This window comes from Anastrepha ludens, chromosome 2 (assembly GCF_028408465.1).
Source record: "Anastrepha ludens isolate Willacy chromosome 2, idAnaLude1.1, whole genome shotgun sequence".
NCBI lineage: Eukaryota > Metazoa > Arthropoda > Insecta > Diptera > Tephritidae > Anastrepha > Anastrepha ludens.
Window position 1 is genome coordinate 66114478 of NC_071498.1, and position 27038 is coordinate 66141515.

General features: G+C 36.7%; 1 protein-coding gene across 3 annotated transcripts in view; it reads right to left on the reverse strand.

Annotated features, from left to right (window-relative positions):
- The window catches only part of LOC128871682 (protein winged eye), a 49258-nt gene extending 22634 nt beyond the window's left edge, over positions 1-26624 (reverse strand). For 2 of the 3 annotated variants that reach the window (XM_054113629.1, XM_054113627.1), the window contains exons 1-4: positions 24141-26622; positions 23806-23949; positions 1178-1324; positions 942-1058 (exon numbers count right to left, since the gene is read on the reverse strand). In XM_054113629.1, coding sequence (XP_053969604.1) covers positions 942-1058; positions 1178-1324; positions 23806-23949; positions 24141-24762 — 1030 coding nt within the window. In that variant the 5' untranslated portion in view covers positions 24763-26622. Of the gene's footprint in view, positions 1-941; positions 1059-1177; positions 1325-23805; positions 23950-24140 lie in introns of all 3 variants that reach the window. The other variant, XM_054113628.1, reaches the window with a different exon arrangement.
- Positions 26625-27038: the final 414 nt, after the last annotated feature.

Consider the following 27038-nt stretch of genomic DNA (forward strand, 5'->3'; position numbering starts at 1 on the left):
GTCGTCACCAATGTACAAAAGTTCAAATATCTTCCGCAGAATCTAGCTGTCTAGTTCACAAGTGTCAAATATGATTGCCGTATGACGCCATTTGCAAAAAATAATAAATCTTCCAATAGGGTAATTAAATTTGCGCCACCTTATATTACATTAGTATTTTGGACGCAGAGCAGTATTATTTGTGCATCAACAGCAAAGTTATAATTTTTTGAAACGTTGCATACCTTTAGGCATACAGTCCAATCGTGATAGTCCGACACATACGGGACCGACTCGTTGTCGGATTATCAAATATTCCGGACTACCGAAGGTTCCATTTAATGACACGAAAAGACAGAAAAAAATCACATCAACACCGTCAGAAATCGCGAGCGAACTGGCGTCGTTCAAATTTAATGACAAATACGTTGTGACCGGGAAACAAAACACAATTTCCCTCTGCTGCTCTGCTACGACTGATCAAAATAAAATAATGCCAATTGCATCCATAGACGTTATGAGGTTGTCGGATTACCGAACGTGTCGGATTAAGAAATGTCGGACTATCACGATTGCACTGTACTATCAAAAACGAATTTTAAGTGTGAAAGTAAACTGCCGGATCTCACTATAAGCACTTTTATCACAGCAGATGTCCTAGTCACATACTAATAATTACCAATTACAAATACAACGTGTGGCACCAAAGTTTTCAATAAATGTTCTTGGTCTCGCTAAGCAAAGCAAATAGACGAAATATAGTTATTAAAACTTCACAGGTGAGATATGAATTCATGTACGTGTGTATGTATGATTCAATGTATGAATATTAGAAGGTAGCGAGTGTATGAATATGGAATAAAGCACTCTCTACTAAATGCATATTTACACACTTAAATACATACTATGATACTATGCATCTGCGAAGGCATGAGTGTGGATAAAAATGAATGAACACGTACCTAATGCGGCTGGTGTAGCCGGCAGAAGCACCACTTGACCGCGACTTGGATCGCGCGAATACTGCAAACCCACCGTGGCTGGAGACATGGAAATCACTGATTCAATGGGGAGAGCATCTAAACAAAATCAAAAACGAACGTATTTATGACAATAAATTAAGCATTTTCTGACGAGATGTGAAGATAATTCAAAAGAAAGAAGAAAAATTCATAAGGGAATATACTTTTGCACTCACTTTGATACTGCCAAAATGTGGATGGTGCGCGATTCACACTCTGTACACCTGCCGCGCTAAGGGCTAACTCCTCGGCAGTCGCTGAGCCGGCCACTAAGTCACCGTTGCCTGTAAAATAGATGTTACTGCAACCCGTACTAACGCCACCTAAAAACATGTAATTGAATTAAAAGAGAAAAAAAAAAACAAAAATTAATATTACATAATATAAAAGATTTGGTATGAAAACGCATAAAAATGCGGAAGCGCACAAAAAGAACGCGCCTAAAAGTTTGTTGCTTCATCACCTGAGTGTGCCAATGCGCAAGAAAGCGAAAAAATCGCGGGAAAAGAAGTCAAATTATCACTGTACTTCTTTCTACTATTGAATTCTAGTTAATTTCAGAGATACAAATACAAAAATTATAATTTTCTGTACAATTATGTTTATTAAGTTGTTATTGAGCCCACAACTTCCAAAAGTCAACTAAGTTTCAGGAAATTTGCAACGCAATACTTTGCATATGTGTGTGCATATAGACGTTGTGTATATGTGTGAGTGCCTGTGCGTATATGCGTTGACCTTGAACTATTTGTAGGAGCTGCAGTTGTTGTTATTCCTCTCCTGCTGATGCTACTGTTGTTGTTGCAGTTCTCATCGATAATATTTACATACACACATCCGCACACACACGCACACACTTAGTGAGTTAAGTGAGAAGGAATTCATTTGTTGTTGTGTGATTTTGTTTATTGCAATTGTTTTTGTTTTTCCCTTCTGTGGCTCATCATTTGGTCAACGCTGTACTTTTCGTGTTGCCTTCTCACATTGTCCTTGCCGCACAGGATTAACATTAAATACTCACACATTGCGCATAATGTGACTGTACTTTCAGGTGCAACACGGCCGTGGTGGTGATGGTGTTGTACATATACATATATACATTCATGCATGATAAGTAAGACTATTGACGGCTGTGATGTGATGATGACAGAAATCAAAATAAATCTAGAAAACAAGAAAATTCATTCGTTCTCCCCACCCATCGGCATGGTCTGGATTTATAATGACGCTACAAGGAGTTTTTCCTATTCGCCGCAGCGTCCCCAAAAACAGTGTAAAGAGAGTTTTATGAACTACCACAAAAATGTCACACCTCCAAACTTCATTTCCAGTCAGTGCACCGTCGAGCTTACGCTTCCAGAACGACCCAAATTTATGTCCCTGCATACATATAACGGGGCCAAAGACAGCGACTGTGGCAGCATTGACCAAAAACTGTTTTTTTAGTTTTTTTAAGTTCTACAACAACAGTAGCAAAAATGACAAAAGCTACGTCCATATGTTATTGTTGTTTCATGTTCTTTATTTCATACTAAATACAAATAATTACAATGGCATAATAATAAATAACAGCTTTGATTATTATTAACAGCAAAGATTATTTTGGCACATTTAATTTTTTTTATTGTGTACCTTGCGGATAATATAAAACCCATATGCATATATACATATGTATGTGTGTTCACTTGTATTTATTTAATTACTCAACTAGCCTCTTTGAATTTATATTCAAGAATTAAAGCATTTTACAATGAACAAAAATCAAGTATTTAGAAAAAGTCGCGCTTAGAAATTTAAGCGCCATTTTCCTACCTAACCAAGCAAATTAATTTTACTAACCGAGCCAACAAATTATTTCCCAACTTCAAAATGCCATTTGCCGCCGGCATTCATCTCCTTGAAATGGTCGCTTTCTTACTTGTTGAAGCAGCGAGATGTCGCTCGTGAAGCCCGCCAAAAGTAGAAAGCATGCTTTCTCTCGCTTACTTCGCGTTAAGTGAGAAGTCGCTTGCTTTCAACTGTCATTCTCGTAGTTTGACATCCACTTGCGCATTTCGTAGCATCTTTCATTGTGGCCAAGCCATATCAATAAGGCAGCATCAGTAGAGCAAAAACAACAATGGCGAGTACTTTGTTGTTGCATGAAAGCGCTAAAATGTCAAATTTGTCGGTGGTGTGTATTTTGTTGTGGTCTGAATTCTCTGCGCAACAACAAAGAAAAGGTCAAATCAGCTGCTACATGAATGATAGCACACAAGATTGCGCCTTCCCAAGTGCCGTGACGCCAGCACAGCAAATAATCAAACCAAAAGAAGAGGAAGCATAAGAAAGTGAGTGGAAAGTCAAGAATATACCATAAATCGTGCACACATACAACTACACGTGCATATGTTTCCAAAAAACAATTATTGTTTATTTTCTGTGCTCACGTCGCTCAATTGTCAAATTCGCCAAAAAATAAAGTAGCAGTTTTCGGCAGGGCCACGTATCCTCTAAATCGCGCGACTGCTTTTTTGTTGGCGTGCCTTGATTGTGACAACATTATCTAGAGTGGCTGATTTGCGAGTTTGTGCCTTAATTGTCAAAGTGGCCTGCTTCTTTGTTGTTGCTTTGTTTGTTTCTTTACATTCTCACGGAAATTTTTACAATCAATGCACAAAATTGCAAAAACAAGAATAAATGTAAAGGTTGTGGTTACTCTAATGACACCAGCTCTAAAAATTCGCCTTGATTTTCTCGCACTACAAAAAGGAGACAATCAGGCCATTTTCTTTCTTCCTCAGAAATCCTTTCTTATTTTCGTTAAGATTGAATAGCCTACATGCCACGACAAATGATGGCAAATGAAAGACTATTTGTTAGAAAGTCCCGCCCCCGAAACTGTATCTCGCTTGTGAGCAACAAAACAAACCAAAAAAAAGAGAATGCAATTGAGCGTCTCACGCATGTGAAGTCTGGCCGTTAAGCCGTTTTGTTGCCTCAACTGAGCGAGAAAGACAAAATATACATACATACCAAGAATGATAGAAAGAAGATTGCGCCCATCAGAGCGTACGTGACGTCACGTTTGAGTTGTGCAGTATTGCCAACCATTTGCTCTTCGCAATAAATTTAGTGCTTTTTTATACCGAAAATGCGAAAATTTTGAAGTTTCGTGTTTGTTTCTTTTTTTTTAATTTAAAGCTACCGAAACTTTAGGTTAAAAAACAAACTATATTATTAAACAAAAAAATTTTAAAAAAGGTCACTCTGAAAAGATTTTAGTGGTAATGAAAATTTTTTTACTCTTATAAAATTTGATGTTTTGAAAGTGTGAATTTAAGTTTTTGCTCCTTTTAAGGTTATGGAAGAATATTAAATGTCCCTCTCTGAACTCTTCTTAAGATTGAACACTTTTTACACATTTCAAAAGGCGTTTGAATTTACTGAATGCGAATTAAAACCATAGAGGTGTAATCGTTTCTTCTGGCCATCAATCCTTAGTGAGACATAGGACATTAAGAGTTATATTCATTGTAAAAATAAGCAACGAAATACCAGAAAATACTAAAGAAACCATACTGACATTTTTACAAAAAGAGTACTTTATCTAGTTACATAACTTCAAATATAGCAAAAAATTCGTTCCCTTAACAAAAGAGTCTCGCTTAACAAAAAAACTCATAAATTAAATTACACATAAGCATAGCACATTTATTTAAGAAAACGCACATTTTAAAGACAATTTGTCACGCATACAAAGTTCTTTAAGTGATTCAATAAAAATTTGTTGGGTTATTTTCTTTGAATGGGCATTTTAGTGCGTTTTTATATCCAAAGCTAGGCAACACTGCAGTAGCGAGAGAGAGATTTGACTGCCGAAAGCAGAAGAACACCAACAACACCTGTAATCTCGGGCAATGCCACCAGATGTTAAAAAAAAGTAAAGCTAAATAAAACTGAGTGAATTATTTAAATAATTATTATATTAAAAAATGTATATTTTACAAAATTATAAACATGACATTTTAATTAGAACAGCTAGAAAAATATCATGAAGAAAGAACTAAAACTCCGAGACAAAAAATAATAAAAATAACAAAAAAGAAATGCTAAATCGAGTTACGAAAATGGTAATCTGGCCATACTGGAGCTAAAATCACGTAACTAGTTGTCAAATTCGCTGAGCGCAAAGTAACGGGACCACGATAGGCGCCATCTCATTATTCTTTCCATCATGCGTAACAACGGCAAGGCCATTTTGTTCAACAACTTTTCATGGCAGAAATACATTCGAAGGTTTGCCATTGCCAACCGAGGGGCGATCGCTATTAGAAAAACGTTTTCTTCATTTTGTGTTCCATAGAGATTCGAACCTACGTTCTCTCTGAATTTCGAATGGTAGTCACACACCAATTCATTCGGCTACTGCGGCCGCCTTAACCATTAACCCTTTGCTGCATGAATTAATAAAGCGTTGAAAAAAAATTGTTTCACAGCGGAAATAGTTTTATTTAATTATCGAAAACATATCGAAAGAAAAATAATGAAAAAGTTTTATACTTGTTTCATGCTCATGTTCACTAAAAGACTTGAACATGATCCGTAACATGCCACCGACAGATCTGTTCATCAAAGAAATCAAGAATGATAGATTACAAGGCTTGGCCAACCGAAGCAAAAGCGTGAGAGCAACTTCGGCTACCATATTATCGGGGATTCGGCAGCAGAGTTCTGCCTGCTCATTTCAAACGTATTCACACACTCGCCCAATGAGTCGTTGTGCAGTCGACAACGAAGCAACGTGAGTGGGAACTGTGTTGATTTTTTTCATATATTACCAACACAATTTCCGTTTCTTCGTCAACAAATCGCTGTCATGGCTACGGTTATTTCAGCCAATCATCTGATTCCTTCAAATTTCATGACCCCGGATACATCAGCCAACTAACTGATTCGCTGAGAGCCAGTTGGCCAGTTGAACTCTTTTCACCATGAATATAGAGGTACATATAAGGTTTTCCAATAACAGGTTTTACAGGTCAATGGATTGCGCTATCGAGAGATGGTTAACGATTTTTTATGGCCGGAATTGGATGGTATTGATTTGGACAACGTTTGTTTTCAACAAGACAGCGCTACGTGCCACACAAGCAACGAAACCATTGATCTTTTACGGGAAAAGTTTCTGGACCGTGTTATCTCTCGAAGAGGTGATCACAATTGGCCACCAAGATCTTGTGACTTAACACCTTGTGACTTTTTTCTTTGGGTCCACGTGAAAGAGAAGGTCTACGCCAACAGCCCAGGGTCGATGCAAGACCTCAAAGATGGAATTCGTGAGGCTATCGAGGACAGAGGGTAGCCACTTTGCAATTCGGTTATGGACAATTTCATTAAAAGCATATTGTCCTGTTAGCGTGGTCGTGGTGGTCATTTGCTTGATGTTATTTTCGACTATTAACGGCTTACCTTCCTCTTTATAATAAAATAAACATCCGATCATTTATATTAAAAAATAACATTTTTCTTTGAATATCAAAATAACACCTCTTATTAAAACCCCCTTTACTTTGTACTCCCGCTCACAACGAATATTTTGCCGTCAGAAGTCGAGACTCGAGGCTATGCAGCACTAAGGGATCATTTTTTTCGGTTAGTGAGACAGCAGTGAGTATAGATACATTACGATGCGTCAATTGATCACAAAAGAATTTCAAAGCCAAAAGTCAGTATCCAGATTCATAGGACGACGATATTACCTACTTTTATATTCATGTGAAACAATTAATAAAAAGTATTTTTTCAAAATTAACCACTTAATTTTTTATACTACCACGACCATACTTGTGTAATATAAACAAAAAAAAACATAATCTTAAAATAAATTATAACAGAAAGACGTATGAGCAATTTAATTACATGTAACTACAAACGTACATTTGTAGTTCTGCGGGTGTCTGTCTTTTATGCACATTAAAGGTAGAGGGTACAACATTTTATCAATACCTAATAAAACTATTATAAAATTGCAGAATTCTATAAAGCACTGAGATAAGATAACTGTTTGCACCTAAAAAGTTACTCAAGAATTCTAAAAAAACTTTACCAGCCATATACAGATTAAACTGGTATTCACACAAAGACGTCTCCAGCTAAAAATATATGAATTTTCGAACTGGATCAGGCGCGTGTTTCTATAGTTTTTACTTCTATTAACAACACTCAGTTCGCAACCAAACACATTTCTCATAATGATTAATTTTTCCTTCTGCCTATTTTCAAGTTAGTAAAGAAATAAGTTTTTTTATGTATTTTGAAGTATAGGGTTTTCCAAACAGAGGAGTTATTTTGATATTCAAACAAAAATGGTATTTTTTAATGTAAATGACCGGATGTTTATTTCATTATAATATAGAGGAAGGTATGCCGTTCATAGTGGAAAATGTAATAACATCAAGCAAATGACCACTACGAACACGCTCACAGGACAATATCCTTTTCATGAAATTTTCCATAACCGAATTGTCCTCGATAGCCTCACGAATTCCATCTTTGAGGTCTTGAATCGACCCTGGGCTGTTGGCGTAGACCTTCTCTTTCACGTGGCACCAAAGAAAAAAATTAACAAGGTGTTAAATCACAAGATCTTGGTGGCCAATTGTGATCACCTCCTCGAGAGATAACACGGTCCGGAAACTTTTCCCGTAAAAAATCAATGGTTTCGTTGCTTGCGTGGCACGTAGCCCCGTCTTGTTGAATATAAACGTTGTCCAAATCAATACCATCCAATTCCGGCCATTAAAAATCGTTAATCATCTCTCGATAGCGCAATCCATTCACCAATAACATCTGTTATTGCAAACCCCTTTACTTAATATATTTTACATTCGAGGAGATCGAGAATAAATCCTTTTATATACATAAATGTGGCATAACTGCCGAGCTTATAAAAAATGGATGAACGGAACTACAAAACACCTTGTTAAGTCTTACAAAACATATATGAGAATCTGAGATTATATCAACAGACTAGCATAATTTTACCAATCTATGAGAAAGGAATTTCGTTAAGAACAGCGTATAAATTATTCCCGAACGTTCCAGACCGGAGATTTCATGGATACGCTGAACAAATATTGGGCAAGTACCAATGTGATTTTGGAAGTGGAAAATCGACGACCGATCAAGGCTTTGTAGATTGCCAAATTTTTGAAAAGTCTCGTGAGTATAAAATCAATAATGGAGACGCATTATCTACGTTTATGTTTATGTTCAATCCTAGATCCTAGACTATGTAATTAAAGATGTTGACCCATCAGCGACTACATTCACCAAAACTTCCTAAATATGTGACTTCGCTGATGACCTGGTGATCCTCGCGGGAAATATGAATGTTCCAAAAGAAGTATTCCAAGCACTCCAAATAAAATCAAAATGCTTTGGATTAAAGATTAATGAAAGCAAAACGAAAGACCTCGCAAGACTTAACACGAGAAAAGCGACAGGTCTTACAATTGGTAATCATAAATTTGAAAGCGTGGATCAAATTAAATATCTAGGACTGCTTCTCAGTAGAACGGATGATGTAACGATTGCTTTCCAAGACCGTGTGCAGGCTGCAAACAGGGAATATTTTGCCCACGTTAAACTGTAAAAAGCAAGCTATTGTATACAAGAACGAAAGTCAAAATATAAGTATATGATTCGACCAGTGAACGGTGCGAAACGTGGACACTGGAAGCAGATACAATTACACAATTAAGCGTACTGGAAAGAAGAATACTAGATCCAGTACGAGAAGAAAATAGTCTCTATCGCATCAGATATAATAACGAACTAGAGGAATTCTTGCAAGGCGAAAACGTCGTACGGCTTGTTAAGTCGCAGCGCATCTGACGGCTAGCAAACGTTTCCAGAATATTAGATGAAGGAAAAAAAGTTTTGGATGCACGCATGTATGAAGAAAAACGAAGTGAGCGACCGAGGAAAAGGTGGTTAGACGACGTTGAGAACTACCTAAGAAGCATAGGAGTGACCAACTGCCGTAGTCTAGCTATGGAATGAATTGTGGAGGAAGCTAAGTCTCACACCAAGCTGTAGTGATATGCCTGATGATGATGAAGATGATGAAATGTGAAAGTTTGTTCGTTTCTTTATTTCTAATTTATAGTCATCTGAACCGTTTATCAGACGGCGATGAAATTTTAGTGAGTTGTGATGAGTACAACTGAAAAGGTGTACGAATTTGTTTGGCGCACAAGGTGACGTTGTGATCGAGATATTAATATCGGAATATGTCCTATTTAAAAAAATAAGTTAGTCGGCGCTGGAGCCGAGATCATACAAAAATCGTATTTATGGTCAATATTTGGAATATATCTCATTTTTATTTACTTTTATTATTTTTTTTATTTTTATTAATTTTTTTTATTTATTTTTTTTTTATTTATTTTTTTTATTTTTTTATTTTTTTTTTTATTATTTATTTACATGAGAACTAATTATAACCCTATGTTCCACACTGGAACTCTAGGAGTTTATAATGATGTATTATATATAATTAAACAAATAAAAATAAACGCTGGCTACTACAGGTAAGGCCTTTGGTGGCATATATCTTATACTCCTAAAAATGTTCTAAAAAAAACCTACTAGGTTGGCAGTGTGGTCGAGATATCACAAAAAAGCATTTTTATGGTCCGAATTGGTTCATACTCGGTATATGTCTAAGCTGCTTAAAAAAAAGTTGTTTGCTAGAGCTAGATGGTGGAGGTGGAGTGAGGATATTGAAAAACAGAATTTTGGCCGGTTTTGGTTTATACGCGAAATCATTACTAAATTTTCCCATCAAGTGGCGAGGATTCTGAAAAATCATATTTATGATGATATTTCGTTTGTACTCGGTATATATCTTAACTAATAAAAAATAAATATTTCTGGCAATTCTGTTCCAGGTGGGCGAACTGTGGTCGAGAAATCGTGTCAATGTTTACATGTTTGTTACATTGGATATATAAAGTAATTGAGTTAAAAGGAGACTAATATGAAGTTATATAAAAAAAAATACTCGTACTTTAATTTGCTTGTGTTTTAAGCAATATAATTACCAAACCACCACCGTCGTAATAGCAATGCATGGTGAAAACTTTGTAGAGGTGTGTCACATAGCAGACCGTTATTCGACTCTGAGCGAATTTGAGAGAATCAGCTGATGGGCTGATGGCAATTTAGCTTGTGTTAATGATATAAGAAAAAAATCAACAAAACCAATGCTCTTGTCATGGCAACGGTTTGTTTACGAATACAGTGTATAGAAATTCCTTCTTAAAGAGATCTAAGTGGTTTAAGCAGCTTTGTTAGGTGATGGAAATGAACCACCGAGTGTGTTGTCTTAGATAAGTAACGTGGCTAACCTAATCTAGCCTTTTAAGATCCAGTGATTGCAAATACTGTCAAATTATTAAATTGCATAAAAATTACTCCTAAGGGTTTTTTGGGATGGATGATTACAAATGCGATGCCAGTTTTTCTTAATTTAAAATGTCGGATTCAAGACCGCAGACGGAAAATCAAGAAGCATGCGTTTTTACCACCATTTTTCTCATGACGTCGCTGACACTTTTATTAGACAAATTAGATATCTTCCATCTTTGTCTACGAGTTTTCCATTAACCAGGTATTTCGGACAGACTAGCTTCTTCTTATCTAAAACTGAGATTCGATCATATTTGAATCCATTGAACAACTGCATCACAGTTGGGGAAGATTGTGTAGGGTATCCACCGGCAGCATGATTTTATTTATTTGGAAATTTTTTCGACCAAAAATTAAAAGTGAATTACCAGTCAATATTCCTCTCATCTGTTCTATCGAGAAACACGAGACCCATTTTATAGAACTGACTGGAAAGATGAAAACTCATTTACAGGGGCGGCCGCGGTAGCCTAATAGGTTTCTGCGTGACTACCATTCGGTAGGGCCCGGATTCGAAACCCGTTTTTAGCATGCAACACCAACTGATAAAGAAAAATGTACAATGCACTGTCACAAGAACATTTTGACAATGACAAAAATCCATGAATTAAAGTACGAATTGTTGGAGCATCCATCGTATTCATCAGATTTGGCCCCTAGCGACTCCCATCTGTTTCCAGATCTAAAGAAATTGATTCGTGGAAAGCGATTTTCATCAAATGATGAGGTTATAATATCTGTGTATTTTGCGCATTTTGTAGCCCTTCCAGATTCTCACTTCAGGGATGGAATTCATAAATTGGAATTTCGTTGGAACAAAGTGTATTGATGTTCAGGGAGATTATACTGAATAAGAAAGTGTATTTCAACCATATTTTTTCTTATCGAACCGCAAAACTTGTTGAACAAACTAGTATATAAATCAATATGGAGTTTAGTACGGTTTCATTTGATAAATGGTACTCGTAGTAAACCAAGAATGATAGAGAAATAGATTGCGCCTTACGAGTTCGCCGTGTCGTAAGAGTGCTTCAATAAACCACCAGAGGAAGGGGAATTACTTGTAGAAGAAAGCAATGGAAACAACCAAACACAAGAAATTATACGCACACACACACACTTTCTAGCCACGGCGTCTTCCGCATAAAAACGCGAAAAAACTGCATTTGAAGGCTTTAAATTCATTTGTGCTTTCACAATTTCACACACTGCATTTCATTTTCATTAGTTTGAATCTTGCAAATCACAATATTACCAAGCCATACGCTGAATTTTCACAAATATGTATTTTCTCCTCCCTTTGTTTGCTTTGTAATGCGAAGGGAGCAGACGTCAGACGTGTCAAAATGACGAAAAATAAAGTAACCCTTTAAGGACGCCGGGAACTCCTTTCGCCTTGGTAGGACACAATAGAAATGTCAATTTGCCACACCAACACTGCCTGTCATCAAACACAGGTACATGTTGATCGACCCTCGTATGGTTGATATTCAAGCTTAATAAAGCATAAAGGATAAAAACCCCTATTCTCAAATCCTCTTACACATACATACATACCATATGCAATATGTTTTAATAGTACTAATCGCCTACACCGCACAACAACAAAAGTCTCAATAATTAAACCACATTTCTTTCTCGTTATTTTCGAACCACTCGAAAGGAAATATCCAATCAAATGTTTTGTATTATATTACAAGAATTCACCCACCATTAATTTACGAGCTCATTAGTACGCATTTTAGGAAAATTGGACATAAGAAAGACATTAATGCAATTTTTAATTTTACTCAACCGCTTGAAATGCCTACTACTCAAGGCACAAGAAAAAAAATTATGAACACCGAAGAATGTTTCGCGCGACCGAGGGGTGAAGTCGAAAACATGTTTTTAAATGCAAGTGGGTAGGTTGCCATATGGTTACACCATCTCATACCCAAATCCATGGCAGTGGCATTGTAAATATGTGTAACAAACGCAGCATCCATCCATCCATCCCTTCTGCGAGCGAGCTTATAACGCTGTGCTGCATCTATTGAGAACGATTGCTTTTCGCTACGCACTACATACACACATACAAGTATTGCTTTGTTGACATGCCCACCTTGCGAAATGTACTCGTAGTAGCATTGAAAGAACACAGCGACGGCAACACAAAGGCAAAACACAACATAACTTTAAAGAACAACACTGTAAACACCCCCAGTGCAAATAATAACATAACCTAAACACAACTGAAGCAAACGACGTTTTCACCTCAGCGAATTTTGCACTGTCAAATAGCCACAGGTACTACGCCCTGGCATTGATCACATCCATGAAATAAGTCGACAATAACGGGGCGCCGTTTCACTGAGATAGATTTATTTCCAATGCTGCCGACGGGTCAACGAATCAGAATGACCGTATATTTTTATTTGTTTGATGTTTCTAATTGAAAATTGAAAATAATATACATTGTTTGCATGTAAATAAAATGTTTAAAAGTGGTGGGAACTCGCGGTGGAATTTTACAAGTGAAGTAATAGCAGCAGAAAGATCTGGCACTGCCTTATTCGAATGACGTGTCTCTTAGATTTTCTAAATGGGGTAAATGATAGAAATGTAGAGTTTTACCCTTTTTGACTATTAAAGGGGCAGTTGCTTGACGATTTTTGTAATGCACATAAGAGTTAAAATTACTCTTTGGGATATTCCCCGCAATGAAAAATAATGAACACATAAATTAAGAAATTTTATACATATTTAATTACTATTTTTTTAATCAAATTAGATATAAGCTAACTTGTAAAGGGTGATCAGATTGGCGGTACTTTTTCCAATAGGGTTTTTTTGACAGATCACGCGTGACTACTGTCAAAGTAAAAACATATTTTTTTTCAGTATTCATTGACATTTTGTCATGGAAAGACTTACTTACTTACGCCTTAACAATGTTTACAAATCGTGCGACTGTACATATTACAAAAATCGACGCTCTGTAAAAAGTGTTCATCGCGCGCTCAGGCCAACTTATGATGATGAGCGATGAGGCCCAGTTTCGGCTTAATGGCTACGTCAATAACAAAATACCGTATTTGGGCTGAAGAGCAATCCGAAGCCATTCAAGAACAGCCATTGATTGCATCCGTTGAACACAACCGTTCGGTGCGACCTATGAGCTGGAAGAATCATCGGCCCATATTTCTTCAAAGACGAGGTTGACACCAGTGTAAGAGGGAATGGCGAACGCTATCGCGCCACGATAAACAGCTTTTTGATACCGGGAATTGAAGTCCGTGATTTCCACAATATTTGGTTCGAACAAGACGGAGCTATTTGCCACACAGCCTGTAAAACAATGGATTTACTGCATCGTCGTTTCGGTGAGCAATTTATCTCTCGCCGGAATGTAAAATCTAAATGCTTTGTGGACAAACCAGCTTCAAGATACCCTCCTCCAGCGAGTCATTCAAAATTGCCTGATCACGGCGTTGTTGTGGTCATCGTTTGAAAGGGATTATCTTTAAAAAATAAATGTCATCAATGGTCAATAAATGTCGTCAAAAAAATAAAGATTTCCGAATCAATGTGACTTTTCGTTGTTGTTATTTTAATTTAAAAGCCGATACCTTTAAATTGCCCACCCTTTATTTAGTAATTAAAAAACAAACACTAACAATAACAAAAAAGTTTCAAAACTTTTTCACGTGACGACCACTCAGAGCTGGAAGCATCCAGATCCTCATATTCTATGTTAAACTTGTGACTAAGGGTTTAAAACACAACAATGGCAAAAAACACCTATCAAAATAGTGAAATTACCACAAGTAATTATAGAAGGAAAAAGAGTATTGATAATTTTATGAAGCGAGGCAATGAAATACATGACATCCGTATCAACAAAGACGTTAAAGTGATTCATCAAAACGCAAGACGAGTCCTTAGTGAGGGGTGAGGTTCAGCGCACCAGAAAGGGCTAATTTACTGACATTTTCGTTTACTGGGGCGGCAGCCCTTTGTTGCGAAAAACCCGAATCATTCTGATACGTAGCACCGGCTGCCATATGAGTGCCCACTCACCTAACACCCCTCTCCCTTTAGACCCAATCCGTTGAAACAGACTATTTCCTGGGCCTACCGTTAGATGGGTTAAACAATGACGATCGGTAACTATACCGCACCGCATACGTATTCTTATGTTCATCCAATCAGTCGTTGTTCAGACGTTGTCTTTTGTCACCAACACAAACTCAATTTTTTTGTAAAGAATCCGATGACATGATTCCGATTACATCAGCCTATTAGCTGCTTCCTCCAAATTCTCTGAGAGCCAGTTGGCCACACGTTCTGAATTCTTTTCACCATGAATGTAGAATCAAGGATTATCGATTACTAGGTTTGGCCAATAGCTGTGGTGAAAAACAAAATTGTAAGAGAACTTCGGTAGTCACGTTATGGGGGTGATTTGCACGATCATTTCACATGTATTCACACACTCGTCCAATCAGTCGTTGTTCGGCAAAGAAATAACATGGCCCAAGACTGTGTTGATTTTTTACGTATATTGCCAACACAATCTCAGTTTTTTGGTAAACAAACCACTGACATTACCCCGGTCGTCAGCCAATCAGCTGATTTTTTCGAATTCGCACCGTTCGTCGGTTCAATTCGGTTAACGGCCTGATATTGGACACACCTTTTAAATTTTTGTTCCACCATAAGGTATACGCCAGCTGAATTTTGCCCGCTCATCATTTCATACGCATTCTTATGCACTTCCAATCAGTCGTTGTTCGAACGCCAAAGAAGTCACAGCTGTCACATCCGCTGTTACGACCGCAGCTCAGTTCAATGTTTCTTTCTAAATCGTTGAATGACTGTTAACGGTCTCATGTTGGCCACACCTTCCGAATTGTCTCCATCGTGAGTAGTACAAATTAATCGTCGTTAAATACTTGAAATATTTTACCCAAAAAATTAAGCTTTGTGCGAATCTCGTGTGAAGATTTTTTCAGTTCGCCATAGGATGCTTCGTCCATCCATGTCCAATCTTGTGTACATGGAATAAACCTACGCCTTCATCAATTCAAGCTTTTCTGCAAATTGCATAACTTGATTTGGGATTTTTAAATTCTTTATTCACATATAAGTGGCATTTCACAGATTTGACGCATTTTCCCATAAAAAATCAAACGGAAAATTTAAGAAAAAAAGAAAAACAATGTTGTAAGCAAATTATATTTGGAAAATAATAGTGAAATTTCTCCCTAAATCTACATATGTAACATAAATATCTCCAAAGAAGCAATGCATGAAACGTTTAACGAATAGAGACAACTTTCCAATCTACATACATAAATATTATATAAGGCAGTCAAATGTTAAAAACTGAACGGAAATAATCTCACCCTTGTTATTTTACATTTTTTATTCCACCATGGTTGGAGCTTCTTCTTCTACTTTATTTAAGGTTGGAACTGAAGCCCATAATTCTTAAACCTTTGCTTTTCTTTGTGCGATTCTTTTCTTTGGTATTACATTTCCCTTGTTTTGTAGAAATTTTTATTTTTTAAATATGACCACCTTTATTTTCATTGTCAAATATGCACCATTATTTTCAGCCAAGCCGCATTCAGTAAAGGTGGTGGCACTAGACCAAAGACAATATTTGGACGTCTGATTGTCAAAGCAAAGTATTGGCAAGGTAGAAAACAAAGAATGAATTCGCCTTGTTTCATTCTATGCTGACAGCCAAATGGACACGGCGAAAGAAAAAAAAATCTGCTGATTTACCGATCCCACCCAAGAATGATATAATACACGATTGCGCCTTCCGAATTCGCCGTGTCGTAAGAGTACATGAATAAACAAACAAAAGGAAGGGGAATTACTTGTTTGTGAAGAAAGCAATGGAAACAACCAAACACAAGAAATTATACGCACACACACACTTTCTTGCCACGGCGTCTTCCGCATAAAAACGCAATCAAACTGTATCTGGAGGCTTTATATAATATTAACTTATGCTCTCGCAATTTGACACACCGCACTCCGTTTTCATTAGTTTGATTAGTTTAAATCTTACAAATCAGAATACTATCAAGCAATTCACTGAATTTTCAGAAACATGTAATTCCTCCTACTTTTGATTGTTTTGTTCGTTTGCTTTGTATTGCGAAGGGAGCTGACGTCAGACTTGTCAAAATCGCGAAAAATAAAGTAATCGTTTTTTAATGGCGCCACCTTAGATACTCAATTCGCCTTGGATACCACATTTAATAGATTCGCCTGTTTTCGTTTACATCCGTAATTTCTTTCGTTGTGAAGAAAATGTTAAACCACTTGTTGTTGCTGTGGGGGAATGCTCCTGGAGTGACAGTACTTGGCCGAATATAAATTCAGGTCGTTCCCGTAATGCAGAACAGACATTACGTTAGTCAAATGATTTTGCGTAATGAACGAAAACTCTTCATTTACACCTGTAATTCTGTTTTAGTAAGTGAAATTACTAAGCGAGCGCTCGACGCCAACGTCGCGCAGTTCGACGAAATTCGTCGTGCGCCTATACTGCGGTTACGCCAATACCATATGATTTTTCAACGGTCGCAGATGGTGGGGAAGTCGGTATTTGCACAGAAATAAGCAGAAAAAAGGAATGAAAGCGACAAGGCAGCTGTCAGGGAGTCCTAGACTTTCACTTACTTAGTACTTGCACAGGGGTAAAGTCAACGAACGACGCTGACGGGGGTGGCATGCGCATGTCGTACTTCTATTGCACAAGCAAGCACAAAAGAAAAAGCACAAAGCGTGCCACAAAAGGAAGAATCCACCGCAAACAAAACCAACGACGTAGAAAGGAAGAAAGGAGCTGAGAAATTGTAAATGCAGCTTCACTAACAACAAAAAGTTACTATACATACATACATACACACATACACATATCAATTTTATTTCAGACTTTTTGCTTCAACAATCAGACGTGAAGAGCAAAGATAGAGGAACTTCACACAAGGAGCAATAGCAGTTAGGGTGGAGGCATAGGGCTTCACCGTATCTTTCGAATTGGCAATATGCTTGTAGTACATACTCGTATGTATGTATAGCAATTGGACAGCTGGTTGCTGATCACACGCTGCTCATTCATACACACCATCCATGCCAGCGGTGCTAACGCTCACCCACATTGTTTCTCCATTTAAGTGAGTATTCTAAAGAACTCACTTCAAACTCGTATTGTAAATTAAAAGGAAGGAAAATTCGATCGCCGGCGAGCACAAATTTACGCATCACCCGAAAAACCGATAACCATAACCAATCTGTCCGTTGAAAAAGGAATTCCCATGACGCATTCTATAATCTTGTTAGTGCTTTAAATCAACAAAGTAATGAGATATATTAAATGACACGCTTACAACCAGCTCTAACCAACCGATCAACCAAAGGTAACCCCAGTAACTAAATACTCGTCCATTCATCAGACTACCACCATTTCAACTAACCGGCACTATTGCCATCCCTCCCCTTCTACTTCCACTTTCTATCTACTCATCCGGCCAAGCGTACTCACTCCATATCCTCTCAATTCAACCACCATTATATTTTAATGCGTAGGCATCATGCTGCTGAGATTGTAGCAGAAATTAATAATAAAAGTTAAAGTATAAATTTTTGACAATAACAAAAGGAGCAAGGGGGTAGGTAATTGTTATGAAAAGGGAGTAAGCTGTTAGAGGGCACTTGAAGTGGAATTGCAAAGGAAAGACATAAACGTGCATACATATGTGCATATGGAAATGCATACACACGTGTATTTGTGTGCATTGTAAGAGCCCGCATGCTACGAGTATAGAGACCACAGACAGCAGCAACAAATCGTTGACGTTTTTATGCATCTCTACGGAAAAGTTAACCCGAATGACTAAAATCACTTAACCCTTCTTAGACTTATTATGAAAATTTGATGAAATCGAAATGAGGGAGCACAAATTGCTAAATTAACAGAACAAGAAAAAATACAACAAACAAAATATTAAATTTAAAAAATTAGATCAAATAAAAAAAAATGTATTAAAAAAAAGTGAATTAAAAAAAATTTTACTAAAAAAAATAAAGTTAAATTAAACAAAAAATAAAATGAAATTAAAGAAAAAAAGAATTAAAAAAATAAAATCAAGAAAAAAATTAAGTTAAATAAAAAAAATTACAGAAACGGGGAAGTTAAATTAAATTAATAAAAATGAAACAAAGTTTAAATTAAAAACATTAAAAGTTAAATTAAAAATAAATTTAAAAAAATTAATAACTAAATTTAAAAAATAAAAAATTAAGTTTAAAAATTTCAACAGAAAAACAGAATAAATTAAAGAAACAAAATAAAAACAAGTAAGTGTCTAAATTAATCCGGAACGAAAGTTTTCATATTACATAACTGACGCATATTTTAATAACTAACATTTTTCGAAATATTAATTCAGTGGTTTATTAGCCTAATAACGACTTAATTCGGAATTATCTCAGAAATTAAGTGCAACTAATGCGGATTGACAACTAAATTTCCCACTTGAATTCTCATAATTCAAGCGGATTAATGGAATTTTCGATGGCAACATTGCCGAAAAATTACAGTTAATATCAATTGTGAATAGAAAATAATAAAACGTTTAAAGAGAAGAACAAGAAAGACTGGATGCAATGCTAGTTTGAATTGCAATTTAAGATTTTTTTAATAAATAATTCTTTTTTAGTATCAGAGCAGCTAATACCCGTATTTATTGCCTGCGGTCCATCTTTTACTGAAAAAACTATCCCGTAAGCAAATCAACTAGTGAAATCTGCGTAACAACCTTCTCTAAAACTACAATTTTAAATTTCGATTAACACCGCTGTCTGACTAAGCCATAAGACGCATTCTTCCTAAAATTTGATATATCAGATTCTTAAATAGGAACAAAAGAATTTTTTATTTAAATGCAAATTCTCGAATAAAATATATTTTCTGGTCTGGCAATGCCAAAATATCGGGCAAGATTTAAAAATTGTATCTGTGGTTAATTTTACAAGCGAGCAACGTTTGCAAAAATTACTATGAATTCCTAAGACAGTGATCGCCACTTTAAGTAATTTAAAGGTGCCCTCAAACTTATAGCAGAAAACAAATAAATTTAAAAAAATGTTTTATGTAATCAAGTCATTAAGCACCGTAAACCCTAGTAGCCTATGTGTTAATTGAGTTAGAGTTATAATAAAAAAAATGTTTTAAGTTGCCTCCAATTTGAAGGTTTTTATACAATTTATTTCCAATTTCGAAAGTTACTATCACTTTACAAGTTTTTATTCTTTTAAAAGTACAGTTCAATTGTTGCTGGGTAATGATCTTTGAAGAATTGATATGGAATATTAATTAAAGTTGCCTAATTTATCGAAAATATTATTAATAAAACTTAACAAATTAATAAACACTCGAAAAAGCGATTTGTTCATGCGAACTGGCCTGTCTAAGCGCATTTGCAAAATTTTCTGCTTTTATTTTTTTATATTAATCGCAATCAAATCTTTCACGATCATTTTCTTCTCTATTTATTTATAATTTTTATTTTAATTAATCGGTATTAACTTTTATATCCACGATGACACATTAACGAAAGAAGAATAACAAAACGTCAGGTCGCAATTTAATATGAAAAGTACTAATGGCAAGTATTTTCCATCGCAGTGTAAAAAGTCAAGAAATAAAATATACTTCAAAATTGGGTCATTTATCCTTAGTATTTTACCGAAGGTCTTCGCCTGCTTGAAATTTTTGGCGAAGCAAGAGAGAACTTAGTTGCTTTCAACTGTCATTTTTGTGGTTTGACAGCCATTTTCACATAATCCTCACAGGCAGAAGAAGAGTAAGCGAAAGCAAGTGGAAACTGCCAGCAATAACTAATAATAATTTTGGGAAAAATAAATTCTTTTTTTGCGTAAAATTTTTGCCCAAATAGTTTAAAAATGTTTTATAGTCGATCTTTAGCTCCTGGGCGATTCTGCGACTACCAACATGCCGGTCAACTTCGATTATTTCTGTGATTTTATCAACATTTTCTTTAACATGAAAAATGCCTGAACGGAATCGACGATACCAAAATTGCACATAATCAGCTATTACAGTATCGGCACCAGAAACACCATTCACAATTTCAGCGGCCTGGCTTGCATTTTCGCCTTAATTAAAAAAAAAACTGTACAATATACTGAATTTTCTCTTTGTTGTATTCCATTGTTAACACCCTGTAACTCACAACTGAATGGAACAAACCAAAACCAGCAAAAGAATTTTTTTAGTGTGAAATGTCACCTTGGCAATGAGCCTTAACTTTAAATTATTTCATTGATACGTTACGAAATATCAATCACCGCATCCATCTACTGAGAAAATTATGGATTTCTTTTTCCCGAAACTAATACATATATATATGTATATATAATTGGCGCATACACCCTTTCTGGGTGTTTGGCCGAGCTCCTCCTCCTATTTGTGGTAAGCGTCTTGGTCCACAAATGGAGAGACCTACAGTTTCAAGCCGACTCCGAACGGCAGATGTTTTTATGAGGAGCTTTTTCATAGCAGAAATACGCTCGGAGGTTTGCCATTGCCTGCCGAGGTGCGACCGCTATTAGAAAAATGTTTTTCTTAATTTTGGTGTTTCACCGAGATTCGAACCTACGCTCTCTCTGTGAATTCCGATTGGTAGTCACTCACCAACTCATTCAGCTACGGCGGCCGCCGAAACTAATATTTAATTTTATTCTGGCATAAAAATGATAATTTTTCTTTTACTAAAACATTAAACAAGTTTACAATTAAATTTTTTCCTGAAGGATGATCCTAATCACAAACTATTTGCTAATTTTTCTCTCCCGCCTTCTCAACCTCAACTCTATTTGAGAAATTTCATTGAGTTTTTATAACATATGTAAATGCGATTTTTTTGTTTCCGAAAATGTATTAATTTTCTTGGTCTTAAATGCAATGGGTAATACTGCCTGATTGCTTTGAAAAAATTTCCTTTCCGATTCCAATTCTCATTCCGAAACGGACGCTGCAGCCGCATTACATTGTGTGTGTACACCGTGCGGTAGTGCAGGAATTCGAAACCCACTGCGGGTATGAAACACCAAATGGCGATGGCCCCACGGCAGGCAATGGCAAACCTCATTTGCCGTTCAAGAGCGGCATAAAAAAACTGTAGATCCTTCTATTTGTGGAACAACATCAAATCGTACACAACAAACAAATTGGATGTGGAGCTCGGCCAAACATCTAATAAACAAATTTTGATTTTTTTTTTTCATAAAACTGTGTTTAATACTTTTTCTCTCATATCATATTTTATTTCACAAAGCATCATTACATTTTGATGTTGATTTAAGCGTTTGTGAAAGTGAACAATGCCGATCTGGAAGCCAACTTCCACTCCACATATGCAACAAGCCAACAAAAAAACACAATGATAACGACTTCATTAACGCATTAATTCATCCAAAAATGCAATGTGATTGAAAAGTGGGCTGAGTTTGAATTTCATCGAAATAAACCGGTCTAAACTGCTGGAACAATCGAATTTGCATATAAGGGAGTGCCATTCTGTCAGTGTTGCCATTGGTGTTATATATCCGTAGGCCCAGCGTGCGTATCGACGGTGTGAGACGATAGAGGGGTGTTTAATTAGTTGCCTTCAGTTTGTAATGATAAACGCTTGTGCGGAAGGGAAGGTATACACCCATGTGATGATCAAGGTAGAGATTCTCCAAAATTTACATATTTTGATTTTGATATTGGTAATGGTTGTACGGGTTCGGATAAGGCCTTTATGGCCCGAGACCAGATTGATCTATTGTGCTTAATATTAATTATTATTGCGAGGAATCGAATCAGCTCCTTGAGAGGGAGCATTTGTAAGTATTCATTCTCTAGTAGGTACGACCCTAGGATTCTGTGACTCCTGTGACCTAATGCTTCACAATTGGTTATTAAGAGTTCCATGGACTCCACTTCATCACAGCAGAACCTGCTTAAACTAATGCAGGATAATCTTATTGTATTGAAATGTTAAATGTAAGTGCTCCACAGAGTAATCTGAGGCCCTTTTTGTCTAGAGCTAAAGCAGATTTTGTTCTGTTGGTATTAAAAGTCAGGAACTTTTTGGAGTAATTAAGGCCGTTTGCGCCGTTCTAGAATTCCCTGGTTTTTATTTGGATCCATTTTTTGGCTTCCTGTTTTAGGTTGTTTTTGCCAAAGCCGAAAAATGGGGTTGGTCTAATAAATGGCCTTTCCGCCCCCTTTTTTGGCATAAAAGTCTACGATAGTTGAGCTCTGATAGTACCAAGTTGTTGTTGTTTTAACATACATTTTTAAGCAACGCTGCTGCAGTGACAGTCCTTGGCAAATAAAATCCAATTCGTTCGTTGCCAAATCGGCATTATTTTTCAAAACAAATTATAGTAAACTTTTAGATCCTAAACCGGCCCCCACTAAGTACTGAAACGTGTTAATTGAAAAACCACGCATCGTTGTGGTCCTTGGGCGGACTTTAATTCAGGTATTTGGAAACCGTAAAATAATATCAAATTTGTTGCGGGAGTTACAAGTTTTTGCGATAATTAACAAAGGGCAGCCTAGCCTAGCGAGACTATTTGCCCCTCTTACAACCTCCATAACCCATAACATAATATGTATGTATGTAACCGAAGAAGAAATAATATTGTAGTGGAACAGAGAAGACAAGCCATTTGACGCACTCTGGATTCAGAGTTTGAAATATCTTCTGAAAAATGGCGCATGCTTCACAGAAAAATTAAGATTCTCATTGAATATGCTTTTGCTCTTTTAGGGACATCCGCCCCAGTTGAACAAGTCTTTTCGACAATTAAAAGCATATGGACGACCAAGAAACCCCACTTATACATAAGTCAAAACGCTGAAGTCTACATTAGTTCACTAAACATATTTTGAAACAAAAGTGCTTAAAAACTATTTGAGAGAAAAACCAGGTTTGTGGAAGCACATTTTATAGCGGCAGAATTAGCTTCAGGGCGCTTCGATATCGAATACTTTTGACGAAGAAAACTCGATTCGATCGTTTTGAAACTTTGTTTACGAAATTATATTTGTTTCATTAATAATTATTGTGCAAAAGAGACTTTGCGTTTATATTTTAATGTCGTTCATCGTTCCCCCAGAGATATGCCTGCATATGTATTAGGAATGACCAAATTCTCAAATGCGCTTTCATTTGTGAACAAAATGGCTAAGCCATCCGAATTTTGAAAAAAAATTAATACAAAAATATGACTTTCTTTAACGCAAAGGTCAATCAGAACTTACCCAAATCCGCCACCCGTATACCAAAGCAATTCATATCCTTGTTGAGTGCCTGTTGTACAGGAATCGTTGTGGAATTGGAGAGTGTGCCCGCCGTTTCCTGTGGTCGCTTACGCGCCACGGCAATACCAACGGGTACCGCGCTATCTGCAAGCAAGAAACAAAAGAACGCAGAAAGCCAAAGGCCGACGCTTCACTGTAGTCGCAATGCAAAACAAAGCACCAAAATTCATGAACAATGAGAATGGTAAATAATATGTTCGTATGTGCATGGAAATGCATTACTTAAATAATGCTAAATCGGTTTTATTCTTTCTAATTTTTTACTATCAACATACTTGTGGGCGCTGTGGTGAGCGCATTCACTGTGGCCGTTTTGTCCATTTCATTCACCTTCGGCGAGGACGCTTCAATCTTCACTAGCGTTGTCAGCGTGGAAGATGAAGACATTGTTTTGGAAGCGGCTGATATGGAAGCGGAGCAACTAGACGTTGATGAGGCCACACCAACGCCCATACCAACACCAATGCCGCCGCCACTTGCTGATGATGTGGACACGTGATGTTGCTGGTGATGCTGTTGCTGCTGTGTTTGATGGCAATTGGCGGACGTCACCTCCGAAACTTGGCAAGGTTCGCGTTTAATTTGTAAAAAGGTATAAGTTGATGTGGAATTTGTTTGTTGATGGTGGTGATGCTGTTGCTGTTGATGCGGATGATGAGCCGCGGTTGCACTACCCAATGGCGATGTCGTTGTAGTGACAAAATGTGGGCCGCCCGCAAGACTAAAGGGCTCCAAATGCAACGGTCCACCATTTGACGTCGCCGTAGATGGTACTAGAAAGGTAGTGGTGGCCGCAGCAGTGCTACGCTCAAAATGCTCTGAGGCAGCAGCGACGGCAACCGAAGAACCCAGCAAATCCGCAGCAGTATTAGTGCTATGACCATTGAATGTTGCCATTTAAGTGTGCACACAAAAGGTGTTTTACAGTATGTATTTATTACTTTAATTGATTTTGTATTTCTATTTAAGTTGGTTTTGATTATTATTGAAATTTAATATTTCTTTGTATAACTCACAAACATGGCGACGGGATTGGGTACGCGTCGAAGTGCCGTCGCTAAATTTCAATTGAATGATTTTGTTACTACTTTTTCTATTGTGGGAATTTTTATGGAGACCAGCGTGGCCAGCGAAAGAATTGCGACGCAAATTCATTGAATACATTTTCTAAATGCAGATATTCTCTGCACTAATATTTAAAACATTTAGAAATGTTAATGCTGTTTATGCTACATTTTGGTATACGTTTTTAGCACTTCAGTGAGTTCAGTTCAACACTTTTGATTTGAAAATTTTGTTATTTCACAGAGCAGGTTCGTTATGGCGCTTCATCGCATTCCGACTTATTAATTAGTTGGAACTTCGCACACACACACAAGTATATACAAAATGACATAATCCCGCCGCTGTGGTCTCGCGCTGTGGTGGTAAATGCGACAGTCGGTACGAATGGCCCCCCTCGGAGCGAATAAAACTTTGGAGCGTTTCCAATTCACTGGCCAGCAGCACCATAAAGTGTTTTGGAACAATTGCAATTTATTTTCCAACTTCGTTTGAAACGTTCACAAAAATCCTTTTGAAATGTTGTATCTTAAGTGTGCGAAAAAACGCGCGCGCCTTTCAATTTCGCGAATTCGAGTTCCAGGAATTCAACTTTATTTTTTTATTGCCAAATGCAAAGCCGCGGCCAAAACTGGATGGCTGGCTATTTGGTTGGCTGGTTATTTAGCTAAATACATTCGTAGATTTGCCGTCGCGAAAAGTGCGAAAACACAACGACGGTATAGTGACGACGACTACAACTACAACGACACGATGACAAAAAAGCAAGTTTTCACTTTTGCCTTTGCCCGTATTCTCTGCGGGTGCACAAACACATGAACACGCCCAATCTCACACACATCCAACGACACTATACTGCACTGCACTAATGCCCAGCCACTTTACTAGCTCCTTTTTCGTTGAATTGACTTTGCGTGTTATTATAATTTTATATCTTTTTATTCATTTATATTATGCACTTTCGCCTTTTCAACTATATTCGAGGGCACACAAAACTTCTTTTCGTACACGTTATATCTTCGATTGAATGGCAGAATTTGAGCAATTCTCCTGTGACGACGGCACATCCATCCATCCAACTTTTCGTTTACGTACTCTCCCTCGCTTCGTTGCTTGAATTAATGGTTTTTTTTTTGCTTGCGTCAATTTCAATTCCTTCTTCGTTCGTGCCTTTTTCGTGTAGATCCTCCACCTCCACAACTAACAGGTATATATATATTTTTTATTTTTATTGCTATAACTATCGCTTTGCTTTGCACCTCTTCTACTTTGTACGAGTTTCTAGCCCCTTCTTTTGCACTCTTCTTCTATCGCCTCCAGCAATTTTCAACCATTTCCGTTTCTTCAACATTCATGCTCCTCCTCAAAATATCAGCAACATTTCAAAGTTGTAAAACTCAGACAATTTTATATTAAATCACTTCCACTTAATATTTCCACTTCACATATATACTAAATTAAATATTTCCAAAAAATTTACATTAAAATGTAATAAAAAATATATTTTTAATTTGTTTTCATTCCCGATTCACAATCTATAGTCAATTCCGCGTTGCCGAAAGTTGAGACTATCTTGCCGAGCTGTGTGGCATTAATAACGGCGGTGGTAAAAAAATGTTGACTGCGGCTCTTTAACAGCTGAGTGCACTGTCAAAGGAAAACAACGCCGAGTATCGTGCATTTAACGACGGCAAATGGAATGATTACCGATGTTTCGCCACAATTCATGTTGGAAATACCGATTGGACTATTATTATTATGTGAAATAACTTAATTCGGATACTGTAAGTTATATTCATGCATATATATTTACATCATTTCTTTTTTAAAGTTGGAAACTAATAAAAAATTTCACACCGAGCGTAATAAAATTGTAGTTGTTGTTCGTTAATTTCTGTCGTATATTTCGTTTTTGTAATATTTCTGATTTTCCGAATAAAATTCTAACGTGGTACAAGTTTTATAAAGTCGTAAAAAATGTTTTAACGAAATTCTTTAAGACCACAGCGGATTTGTAGTGTTTTATAATAGAAGTGCTAATTTGCACAGAAATAATAAGTAAGTATAGAGTAAATTTATTTTAAAATATTACAGTTTACAGTGAATATACA